This window comes from Lygodium microphyllum, chromosome 16 (genome assembly GCF_053477565.2).
Source record: "Lygodium microphyllum isolate KBCC chromosome 16, Lygodium_microphyllum_v1.1.10, whole genome shotgun sequence".
NCBI classification, from domain to species: Eukaryota; Viridiplantae; Streptophyta; class Polypodiopsida; order Schizaeales; family Lygodiaceae; genus Lygodium; species Lygodium microphyllum.
In genome coordinates, this window is record NC_141150.1 from 32,815,201 (window position 1) to 32,827,911 (window position 12,711).

The window sequence follows — 12,711 nt, forward strand, 5'->3', positions numbered from 1 at the left end:
TCCTCAGGAGTGTGTGTTTCAGACTGCCTGGATCCAAGGAAAGAGTCGGCAGATAAAGGCGACCACATTCTGTATGCTTTTGTGTAAAGTCGTCAACATTTTTTAATTTAAAAAAACGTCAAGTCTGATATGGGGTTTTCAGACGTCTGAAATTCATTTCAGACGCGTCTGAAAACAACTATGTCTCCACACGAGCTACGCCGCCTCACACAACCAAAGGCAGTGCTTTGGGGTTTCCAGAGGCTGCTGTGTGCAGCGCTTACAACCTCCCTCCTGCATCAAGGCAAGCCAGCTTCCCACCGCCAAGCCTCCATGTGCCACCAGCCATAAAAATTAAGATACCCTCCTCAACCTCCAGCTATCTCATAGGCGGCGCCAGAAGGCCCATCGGAAAGGGTTCGTGATGTTGTGCTCCGCCCAGTGTCTACTTCGTGACGGTGCCCAATCCATATCCTCCTGCATCAGTGCGTGTCTGCCAATCCTGGCGGTGTATTCCAGGAACCTCAGTGGCTTCTTATCGACCGCCGTGGCCAGCCATAGCCACTCTCTCGGATCCCACTCCAGCCCATCAAGTAGCCTGCTCTCCCAAATCTAGAGGCGCCACTCCCTGAGCTCCTACCAGAAGACAAAAGGGTCCAGCCGCCATGTCTTCCCTTGAAGGCTAATTACCCGGATCCTCTTCCATGAAAGGGCAGCTATCCCCTCATCCTACTGCCCTCTATCAAGAGCCAAACGCCCCCCCCCCCCCCTATACGGTGAAGAAAGTCCCAGGTGGAGCACCGCCCAGTCTACCTGCCACCTGTAGGGGGATGCCTGTTGGTGAAAACCTAGCGGCCCATACCTCCCCAGACTCTATCAGCTCTCGTATCGAGGGATCAAGCCACTCCTGAGATATTGCAGCATCTATCTCCCTTCTCCTCAACTCCACTCCTCTCTGGCAACCTGATACTCGCTGCAGCACCTCCTTGTCCACCATCTTGTACACCTCCCACCATGTCCTGATGGTATGAGCCGCGCTAGCCTCCCAACCAACCCACTGGATGTGGGGCCGCTCACCAATCTGTGCCCCTTCTTGATCTCTGACCTAGGGGTTCCAGATCACCAATTAACGGTCTATCTTCTCCTGGCAGCCTGGGGAGCTCTGGATTAGAGCCTTACGGAGGCCCTACCACAAGCGGAGCAAGCTGCGTAGGAAAGGTGATCTGGGGGGGGGGATCTGGGCTGATGTGAAGATCCATCTCAGGGACAACCTCCACTCACCGCCAAGCCTCCGTCTACAATCCTGAAGACCCTCCTGCAATAGGACCTTCCAGGTCTGTCCTCCTGGTGTGACGTCACAGACAACTAGCTTGCCCAAGAGGGCCATACTCTGATACTCTGGATATATGATCCTAAACCCTCCCTTTGACCGATGTCATATGATGGTCGCCCACGCCACCTTGGCCCTAGAATCCCTAGAGCCATCTAACCCGGACCAAAGGAAGTTCCACACTACACAGGATGAGGAGAAGCACCAACATGAGGCGATGTACCAGGCCGTCACTAGGAGGACCTGGTTAACCACCAGGGATCGGCCAGCTAGTGAGAGGCGAGCCGTGCTCCAGTAGGTCAGCTTCCTCCGAATAGAATTGAGGACTGGAAGAAACTACTGGGCGGGATTCCACCTAGAACCCTAGGTACCGAATGGTCTGCCCTCTACTCACCCATCTAGTGGTCACCCCACTCCGTGCTAGAGTCCGGGTCTGTGAGGAAACCAACCGACTTTTGCCTGTTGATTTTTGCTCCCGCTGCAAAACCGAACACCTCAAGAGCCAACCTCACTCTCACCAGCATCAACTCATTGTCCTCTATGTAGAGTGTTGTATCATCAGCATACTCTAAGTCTAACAACTCAGTCTCCTCTCTCACTGGAAGTCGGAGGCCGCGTAATCCGCTCACACGACCTGAGGAAGTGAGACATCGCCTCTGCAAAGAGTAAGAACAGGTATGGGGCCAAGGGGCAGCCCTGCCGGACTGATCTCTTCAATGGAAACTCCTCTCCTCGCCTACCACCTATGAGAACCCTGTTGGTGGCCGATCTATAAAGTGCGGAGACCCCGCAAATCCAAGCCGGGGGAAAATCCAACCTCACCATGGTGCCCTCTAGGAAATCCCAGTCCACCCTATCATAGGCTTTCTCGAAATCCAAGAGTAGTACGGCCAGTCTCTCCCCACTCTACTAAGCCCACTCTGTCGCCTCAGAAAGTGAATACATTGTCTAGGATGCTCCTATCCTGGACAACGCCAGTCTGTGTGTCATGGATGATGTCTAGAAGCACGAGGTGTAGTTGCCTACCAATCATCTTTGCCAGTGCCTTATAGGACACTGACAATAAGGTGATCGGTCTCCACTGGCCGGTCTCCCCCTTTGGGGAGAGGACTGATAAGGTTTGCCGAAAGACTCCCTGGCATCTGTCCTGAAGTGAAAATCTCCTAAAAGGCCATCAGTAGAGGGCTGTCTCCTGCTGGAAAAGGCGTCTTTAGTCGTCGGTGGCAATCTCGATCACCTCGTTTGGGCTAGAATGAGTCCTCCCATACTGATCTCGAAGGCTGCGTATCTGCTCTCCTGAGGTGCGAGGCTGGTGCACCTGGAAAAACTCCCTGCACATCGTGTCCCCCTTCAGCGTCCAGAAAGCTGTGAGGTGCGGAAGGAGAACTCCGAGCGCCTATCCTCTAGACCAGCAATGGTTGCTCGCACACGCACCTCCTATGCGTGGAGGGTGGGATCCCCTAGTGCCTCCTATAATAATCTCTGCGTGGCTACAAGGTCCCGCACGAGTGCTCTCTCCTCCTCCCAGCTTTGTTGCTTGGCCTGTATGGCTACCTCTTGACAGATACTGCTCGACTGGGCTAGAACATTTGCAACCTTCTTTGCGATCCGGTCCCTCTTGCCCCACTCCTTGGTCCAAATCTGCTCTATCTGTCGCGTCACCTCCTCCCTCCTATAGATCGAGTCAGGGATTCGACAAGATCGTGTGTCTAGGGCAGACGCTGGGGGATCAAGTGTCAAGAGGACCGGGCAATGATCGGACAACGTGGTGCCTGCCAACTGCCCAATCTAGCCTCCACGAAAGCCTCCCCACTCTCCCACATAAAACCTGTCCAACCGCTGCAGCAGGACTCCACCTAGCCGCCTGTATCCCCAAGAGAAGTCCAAGGACCTCTCCCTCCTGTGGAAGGCAAGGTCTCTTCAGGCATCGTGTGCTCCTACTGTCGGTAGAAAGACCTCCCATGCATCCTGCTCCTCCCCAGTCATGCCCTGGTAGTTTCTGCCTCTGCCTTGCTCGTCCTCCAAAGCCTCCAGGTTGTTGAAGTCTCCACCAATGATCCAAGAGTCCACCTTTGGGAGTCCATCCGCAATCTCCACCCAGAACCTACTACATGCCCCAACCTCCATAGGAGCATAGACATTGAGGGTGCATACGCCTCCACTCTTGCCGTGGGCACCTATGGTGTGCTCCCAATAAGTGTGCGAGTTGCCCAGGAGTACCTTCCCTACCCGCTGGTCCTGGGTGGGTGTGAGCTTGTGCTCCTGTAGAAGTAAGATGTCAATCCGTCCAGCAGGGCAGGCTGCAGCTCCTACCGAACAAATCAACTTCTTGGAACCACGTGCCCCATTGTAGTGGAGGCTATTCACATTCTAGGATGCAAGGTGTAAGCTCATGGGGAAACCTGTGATTGACTGAACACACATTGTTCGGTGTGGAAGTTGCTGATGAGGAGAAGAAACTATGGGGCATGCAAGTACGCTTTGCCACAGGTCTGGACGACGAACTCCAATCCCCCATGGTGGCCCTCGGCCGAACCATAGGGATAATAGATGCTCTAGGTGATACTATCAATGCATCTATCAGTCATGCTCAGAGTCGTGACTCTGTACTCTCGTAGAAACGGCCGCCTATGCCAAGGGCCACTCGATCACATCCCTCAGAGCTCTCCACTGTGGAGGGACTCCAAAGATAATGCTCAAATGTGGGACCGTGGCACCAGCCCACCAGTTAATGTCCATTATGCAACTAGGCCACTGCTGTGCTGCAAACAGTGCTAGTCCTTTTTCTCCCATCCACTGGGAGATGTGGTCCTCCACCTGACTCTTCAACTCCTCTATCTATGTCATCGTCCAATCCCCTAAGTGAGAGGACTGAAGGAAAAAAGTGTAGTTTGGTCCATCCGGCGGTGCTAGTAGGACCTTGCCCCTCCTTGACTTACAAACCACGAAGATCCCCACCTCTAGAGGTAGTGGGAACTCTCTGCGCTCCGCAACTCTCATGTAGGACCATGGGCCACTGCAAAAAAGCTCCTGTGGCAACAATTGTGCCTGTCTCAAAAAAGTGTGACGGGCGGTAGGGGCAGATGAGCTGGTAGCTGTGTGGGAGGAGGAAAATTGCTTGTCGGAGGAGAATGTCGACGTGTGTGGCTCATCACCTCCTGTGGGATGAGGGGGGGGTGGGTCTGGGGGGATCACTTGAACCGGGTGCAGATTAGGGGGGATGCTAGGCAAGGAAGGTTGTGGGGAGGAAGAGGATCGAGGGATGGTAGGATGGTCGGAGGTACGTGGCGGGGGTGGGGAGAGGCTGGTGGGCCAGGGTCAGTGGGAGGGGACATGGGAGGGGGGGGGCGGGGATGGGATGTGAGGGCTGTGGGATCTCAGGTGAGATAGTCTGTGGCGCGGGTGGTGGATGTGGGGGGTTGCGGTCCTGCCAGGTGGGGCGGGCAGGGGGGGCTGCAGGGTGCTCTGCCAAGGGGGTGTCGCTCGCCCTCTTGCTCCTTGCTGTCGAGGCTACATCTGGGGATCTAGCTGTGGCCCCCCCTGCTATCTCCCTCTCTGTTGTCTCTAGACCCGTGTGAAGCCGTCGGCATCCACCTGCGGGCCTGTCGGCGGAGCCGCCTGAAACGTGTACAATATGCTGCCTGATGCCCAAAGTCGTGGCAACCCAGGCACTGTCCTGGTTGCCCAGTCACAATGACCTGTTGCCTAAAGGAGTGCCTCAATCTCCAGGAACTTTGGTATATTCTTTGTCTTTCACGACCACTAGTACCTTTGGAACTCTTGCAGCTATCACTGCATCCGTGCAGGAGGCAGGAAGAACTGTGCCGAAGAGCTGTCCAAAGTCCTCCACTAACTGGCGGTACTCTACCGCCAGTCCGGGGAAAAGTAAGGTGACTGGGCGGGTGTTTGAGAAATCTATTGTGAAGCAGAAAAGACTTCACTGTGAAGCCACTATACCAGGAAACCATGTAAATGACCCCCTTCGTGGAGGCATAGGGCGAGCTCTCCACTAACTCCCGAGCTACGTCCACATAGATGAGTCGAACCATGAAGATCCCTTGGCCCATGAGGACTGCCTCCACAATCTGCATTGTGCCAATGCGCAGCGTGGAGTGGAGCTAATCTCGCACTTGGAGCCTCTCTGGGGAGTGTCCAACTACCTTACCAAATATTGTTGTTTCTTTAAGCTCCAACTTTGTGGCCCGCACAGCTAAGAGCTGTTCCTCAGAAAGAACAACACGCAAGGCGTTTGACTGGGGGGCACTCGTAGAGTGCGCCGGTGTTTGACCAAAGGTTTCCACTGCGCATCCCTACTGAGAATCTACCTTTCACGCTGTTGTGCTTCCAAAGGGGGAGTTGCTCCAAGACGAGGGAGCAACTGAGGGGGGGGGAACAGGCAGGTGCAGGCAGGGGGGGTAGGGCAACGCAAGGGGGCAAGGCGGTGTCATGGGAATGTTTGCCCATGAATGAAAAAAAACACTTTCTATTGTTTCTCAATCACTCTAGAACTTTCTAGAGAGTTCATAAAATAAGTTATTCTTCCTACTTCAATCACTATTATCCTTCACTTCTATTTTCATTCCAATATAATATTCCATCCTTTGGTCTTTCTACCTTGAGTCATATGTTCCCACCTTGAATAAAGACAATGTCATGACTACCTTGAAATTAAAACCCACTCTACTTTGCTTCTTTGACCACAAGTTGTAATAAGTCATGTAAATCACCAAGCATAAAACATGATGTAAGACTAGGTTGTTGGAACTCTAGCCCTTTGATTCTGCCTTGTAAGCTTCTTTGTCACTATGCTTGAATGGGAAAACCACTCTCTTAAGTTTCTTATAATTCTCCAAAGTGCATATGGTCAACCTAGTGCACACATGACATTATGTAAATGACTTGATATGACTTATGAGACTTTAAAACCTTTGTGTATTAAGCTTGTGGTAGAGAAGGATCAGCCCGCTTTTTCCACCGTGATTTTCGGGCAGTTTGAAGACAGATCAAGGTGCCATGGATGGAGGAGCGAGAGAGAAGTCCAAGCTACCACACAAAGGAGAAGGTTAAGCCATGCAACCACAAGCAACATAAGAAGACTCTACTTGACATGTAAGTACCTCTCTTTCCATGCATTGACTGAAATAGAGGGCCACTCTTGGCTGGAGAAACAGGGCAAATGTGTATAAAGAGGAGGGCAACAGCCCATTCACGGGGATTCATGCTCATGGAAGAAGAAAGAAGGAAGCTTTGAACATTGTTTGTGTCTATGTCTATGAAGTAGCAACTCTCTCCCATCAAGTGAGCCTCTTGTTCCACTTCTTGATCTATATTATCAAGGCTTGTGGGCTGTACTTAAAGACCCAAGCTTGCTCTTTTATGGGCTGAATCTCTGTTTTACAAAGCACCTCTTGCACGGTTCAAGTGGTACATGTATTTGTGATGAAGAAGAAGAGAAGGGCAATGTCTTATGTACCTTCCTCTTGATGTAGACTCTCTTCTCTATCAAGAAGAGATCTTTGGGAGACATAAAGCTCTGATTTTGGACTGTCATATGCAGCCCAACGCTCTCTTTTTGGGCTGAATCATGTCTCATTGATGCTCTATTTCTATTCTTATGGTTTATGAAGAGAATGTGCTCTACTTTCACTTGTAATTGCTGCGTCTAATCACTCTTGCCTTGAAGAGGCATTGAAAGTACTCTTTGGGAGATTATTTGTGTCATCTTGGATTATCCTTGGTAGCCCAAAACAGGGTATTCATGGGGTGAAGCTTTGTTTGTGATCCTCTTCTTTAATCTTGGTAAAACATGGGCTGTTCTTGGTTCTTATGAGTGACTACAAGCTATAGTCTTTGTAAGAAAGTTTCAAAGGCATCTTTTGGCACTGTTATGTGATACTTTTGGTCTCTTCTTCTCAGCCTAAAACAGGGTATTTCAGGGCTGAAACCTATAAATATACCCCCACCCCCGATTGATCGCCGCGCCACCCCCCCCAGATTCATCGCGTCTGCCCCGTTGTTCCCTCCCTGTCGCCATCGCCAGAGCCCCCTCCTGCCTACGGCATGTTGCTAGTGCCTCGTCTAGCGCCTGCTCGTTCCCCCCCTGCGTGCGCTTTTGCTTTGCCTGCGCCCGTTGTCGCAGTGCGTAGGGTTGACACAGGGGTTTGGCAAGAAAACTGGACAAGATAGATGGAGATGTGACTTCAAGAGATAAATAGGATTCAAGTGAATGTTTATAGGTTCAAGAGGAACTTCACAACCTTCAGTTCACCATATACTTTGTATACATAAGACAGTTGAATAAATAGGTTAAGACGAAGAAAGAGCTTGAAACTTATGATCACGAAGATGGGCGACGTGATGGGCTGGAGCCGTTTTTGGCAGCCCATAAGCCTACTAGAGTTGCATGAATGGTAATACAGAGGTGGGGGTATCTCTTGGTGTTCAAGGTTGCAAAAAATTGTGGCACTGAGTACTTATATTTCAGCCACAAAAGCTTCTAAAGAAGCTATTTGGCTTGGCCATCCAGTCAAGGATTTCGGTCTTTCTTCACATACTCCAGTGCTTGGATGTGATAGCCAGAGTGCAGTATGTCATTAAAATCCGGTACACTCATCTTGGCATTCACTCTCTCTCACTCTCAACACTACTGCTCCACTTCCGACTCGCACTCCCATTGTGCACTCTTCCCTTCACGAGAGTGGTTACCAGTACTTGGATGTAATAGCCAAAGTGCCGTATGTCATTAAAATCTGGTACACTCATCTTGGCATTCACTCTCTCTCACTCTCAACACTACTGCTCCACTTCTAACTTGCACTCCCATTGTGCACTCTTCCCTTCACAAGAGTGGTTACCGCGTGCTTGGGATATCCATACCATGAGATGATAAGGAAGATTGGATGAAGAGAGAGAGAGAGAGAGAGAGGATTGAAACTTCAAATAAGTTGCAATCCGTCACATTTTCCATCCCATCACTTTGTGATGCATGTAAATGTGATGTCCCAATCAAAGATTATGTGTCTCGTCATAGAAACATTTCGGGGACAGCATCCCACAGGTCCATCTTGCCCATTAGTTGTAACTATGGCTTTGACATTTGAGGAATTTTGTATACTATTGATAAAGAAGTAGTTATGGTTTAAAACCGAAAAAGGTAGAAACATTGGAGATGATGCATTCTCTACCAATGAGAAAGGCAAAGGTGGTTCCTCTACCAATGGTGACAAAAAGAAGAAGGGTAGTAAGAAAAAGTTTCAAGGAGAGTGCTTAACCTGCAAGAAAAAAGAACATACAATTGCAAATTGTTGTATCAAGAAGACTAATGAAAAAATAGCGCTCCGAAAACTAAAGGGAAGGATACAGCCAATACGACTAAACCAATTTTAAGAGTTATTCATGGCAACCATTGAAGAAGCGTGTTCCTCGGCACAAGAAGTATCTACCACTAACTCATGGATATTGGATAGTGGCGCCTCCCATCACATGACCAACAAGAAAGGTCTATATAGTTCTATGTAACCTCTATAAAAATCCATCACTATGACAGTTGAGAATGATGCAAAATGTCCTGTTGAGAGTACGGGTATTATTTATTTTGTTGTTACAAATGGTGAACTCAAAAAACTTTCAAATATGTTATATATTCTAGAGATTAAGAAAAATCTAATATCAATTGCTTCCATAACTAATCTTAGCCATGAGGTGAGGTTTACCAAGACAAGTGCAAAAATTCTCGACAATGCTAGCAAAGTTGTCAACAAAGAAGAAATAAGAAACAACCTAAATGAGCCAAGTGCCCTTACAACCACCATTGGTATGGGCAAAAGTAAATGACTAAGCAAGATATGGTTTGTCATCTACTTGCAATAACTAAAATGAAAAAACCATGTGAAGCTTATATAATAGGCAAGCAACAAAGAAAAGCATTTCCACAAAAAAGCAAAAACAAAGCAAATGCTCCTTTAGAGTTGGTGCATGCTAACTTGTGCGGTAAAATGCTTACACAAGCCTTAGGGGAATCCTCTTATTTTATGTTGATCGTTGAGGACTATAGTAGAAAGATATGGGTGTACTTCCTTCATAATAAGGCTCAAGCTTTTGGTAAGTTTAAAGAATAGTTAAAACTTGTTGGAATGAAACAAGGCAAAGTGTAAAGAAATTTAAAACACATAGCAATAATGAGTTCAACTCAAAGGAGTTTGAAGACTTTTGCAAGAGCAAAGGGATTAAGCATAAATTGACAATGCCTCATATACCTCAGCAGAATGGCATTGTTGAACGTTGAAATCGCAAAATTGTAAAAATGGTAAGGTGCATGCTTAAGGGCAAGGGATTACCTAACCAATTTTGGACAAAAGTTGTTAATACTACAATCTACATTCTCAATTAGAGCTATACAAAGGCTCTTAAGGACAAAACTCCTCACAAGGCCGATACTAGTAAAAAACTATCTATCTCGCACTTTAGAACTTTTGGATGTGAATGTTATACACATGTTCCAAAAGATAAGAGAAACAAGTTAAAACCAAAAGGCACAAAATGCATCTTATTGGGTTATAGTGATGAGCAAAAAGCTTACAAGTTGTATGACCAAGTGACAAAGAATATCATAGTAAGTCATAATGTGGTATTTAAGGAGCAGTCACATATAATGGAGGAGAAAAATACAAGTTTGTCCACTTTATCATCCACTAAAGAAGTAGTCCACTATGGACTTGTCCCAAGAGCTATCCCTATCCTCAAGAAGGAGAAAACATCATCTTTGGATGAAGAGAAGAAAGTTCACCAATCACACTATCGAAAAAGCCATTGTTGTGATGGGGTGAAGCAGCTCCATGATCACAGTAATTCCATGCTTTTGACTATTGAGAAAAAGGCAAATGGACCAAAGAGGTCTCAAAGAATAGAGGAGCAAAGGAAGGCTTCTACTCACATAGTCAATATGGCCTTGATGGCGGAGATTATAAGAGAAGTAAAGAAGCCAACAGACTTGGAAGAAGCCCTTGCTAATTTAACATGGATAACAGCTATGCAAGCTGAATATAACAACATAATGAAAAATGACACTTGGGAGCTAGTGGATCGGTTTGAACTTTGAAAAGAGAAAGATTATTGACACCAAGGAATATTCTTTTGCCGACTAGGAAAAATTCATAATATGGTCAGACGAGCCGACCAAACTACCTTCCAGAGCTATAAAAGGAAATCCCCTCCCAAGCCATCATTAATCTATCTTTCACCTAGTCAAAATTCTTCCGGCTAGCCTTAAGCTTTTCGCCTATCCTTTGTTTAGATTGCCATCTCAGCTTCACAATGGAAGCACACGGATGAACAAAGCCATCTTTATATCTATTCATTTAAAATTAAAGCAGTTTCTGTTCTTCTCATATTTGTTGTGTATTCTCTACTCCTTGCTCAGATTGTGTTCGCTACGCCATGTAATTTTTACATTGTACTTCAGATCAACTTGACCTATTTGGAAATAATAATATGTTTTGATGTTCAAAAGTATCCCAAAACAAGAAACTTGCTATGAATAGCATTAAGGTTTGATGGAGTATCTCAAGCAAGACAAGCAACAATGCCTAACAGAAGAGGGGACATATGCCAATAAATCTCCATTAAATTCGAAGTCTAATTAAGAGTATTCAAAGGGCCCAAACCTTGATGTATTCTACAAAATCACTGAGCAAACCCTTGGATCCTTCTCGCAATTCTTCTTCTTCTGTTCCTTCTGTGTCAACTATGAAGGCATCCTTCCACTTTTCAAATTCCGCATTTGCAACTTCCTCTTCCTTTATTTGTAGTAGTCTAGCTTCCTCCTCCTTCACATGACCATTCAATAATAAGAGAGATGCAAAACTATAACAAAAATAAAACAAATTTTAACTCCTCATCATAATTAGCAATGCATGCACCTTGCGCAATTCTTCAGCTTCTCTTTCTTCGTCCTTGCGACGCCGCATCTCAGCATATCTATCTTGCTTTTGCCTCCTCATGTCCCGAGAAGCATCTTCAGCCTAGTACCAAAGCATGTTGAGTTTTAACTACATCCCAAAGTGCATTGTTCACATAAGCAGATATCAGACAGCACACCTGCTTCCGGGCCTCTTTTTCCTGTTTTTTCGTCTCTTTCTTTTTTGAGGATTTTGTGGCATAATAAGCAGCTTGGTTCAAGTCCTCTTGTACTTCATCCTCTCCATCTGCCTCTTCTGATTGCCACCCCACAACAGGAAAGTCAAAATCATGAGAACTATTGACCAGAATAAAACCTCTTGAAACATCCAAAGAGCAGCCTCGGCAATGGAACTTGAAACACATGCATCATTAACAGGAAAGCCAAATAAATAACTTTAAATCAAAGTAAAGAACCACCAACAAACATTAGAACTTCAAAACTGAACTCACCAGTCCTAGAAGTTGAGGCACCATCCACGTTCCTTCTACGCATCCTACGAGTACCAGCATTGCGTGATGAAGACTGAACATCAACAACTGCAGCACCCTGGGAGTTCCAGATGCAAGCCATGTCGGTAACTACTTCAACATGTCCATAGAAGGTCATTGAAACTATCAATGCAAGAAAACTAGTTAAAACAATTTAAGACGATTTGTAGCTGAGGAAGCTAAAAATTGAGTGTCAAAATATGTACAAAGCATTCGTAATTGAATTTCCATTTTGCCCATTAGCACGTGATTGTTTACTACTCGCGCTTTATCATATGTAGTAACGCAGAATTGAGTGAGCGATCAGACGAAAGCCATTGACCTGATCAAGCTTGGGGGATTCACGCCGACGACGTAAGAAGAGCAAGGGAACGAGGAACAGAAGTACAAGTGTGCTGATCAATACTGTCAATGGATCCATTCGCATTAATCTGGCTTTGGTCCTTCACCTTCCCGTTAGAAAGACATATATGTGTGTCTCCAGCTTTTGGGACGGCGGGGCCAGGGGGGGCACGCACAGACAGACAGACAGACAGAGAGAGAGAGAGAGAGAGAGAGAGAGAGAGAGCCGGGGAGGGGCAGGGAGGGGGAGGGGAGAAGAAAATATTTCCTGCGAAACCTGCGCTTAATAAAATGGGCTAAGTAAACAAAACCTTAAAACAATTTTTACTAGCTCCCTCTGTGTACGGAAGAACCGACATTTATTGTCCAACAAATTACAAATCTAGATAAAAATATTGAGCCTTTAAAAGAGAAGGTTTACAGTTTAAAAGATAGACTCGGTTTTTTTAAAATAGTATTAAAAGATTTGCATAACTTATGAAAAATGATTCTTCAAATAGGGTTGACAAGAGAGAGAGTCATTGTGAGATTGTTTATTGTTTATCCTCTACCTACAAGCAAGTAAAAAGGACAAGGGACAAATAGGATCAACTACTCGATACAAGAGGAGAGAG

The 12,711-nt window shown here is 46.6% G+C and overlaps 1 protein-coding gene across 2 annotated transcripts in view; it reads right to left on the reverse strand.

The window, feature by feature from the left end:
• The window catches only part of LOC148022673 (DDRGK domain protein), a 61,885-nt gene extending 49,538 nt beyond the window's left edge, over positions 1–12,347 (reverse strand). The window contains exons 1-5 of one of the 2 annotated variants that reach the window (XM_087695110.1): positions 12,078–12,347; positions 11,717–11,813; positions 11,405–11,517; positions 11,227–11,328; positions 10,972–11,133 (exon numbers count right to left, since the gene is read on the reverse strand). In XM_087695110.1, the coding sequence (XP_087551236.1) occupies positions 10,972–11,133; positions 11,227–11,328; positions 11,405–11,517; positions 11,717–11,813; positions 12,078–12,182 (579 nt within the window). In that variant the 5' untranslated portion in view covers positions 12,183–12,347. Of the gene's footprint in view, positions 1–10,971; positions 11,134–11,226; positions 11,329–11,404; positions 11,521–11,716; positions 11,814–12,077 lie in introns of both variants that reach the window. The other variant, XM_087695109.1, reaches the window with a different exon arrangement.
• Between the last annotated feature and the right edge of the window lie 364 nt (positions 12,348–12,711).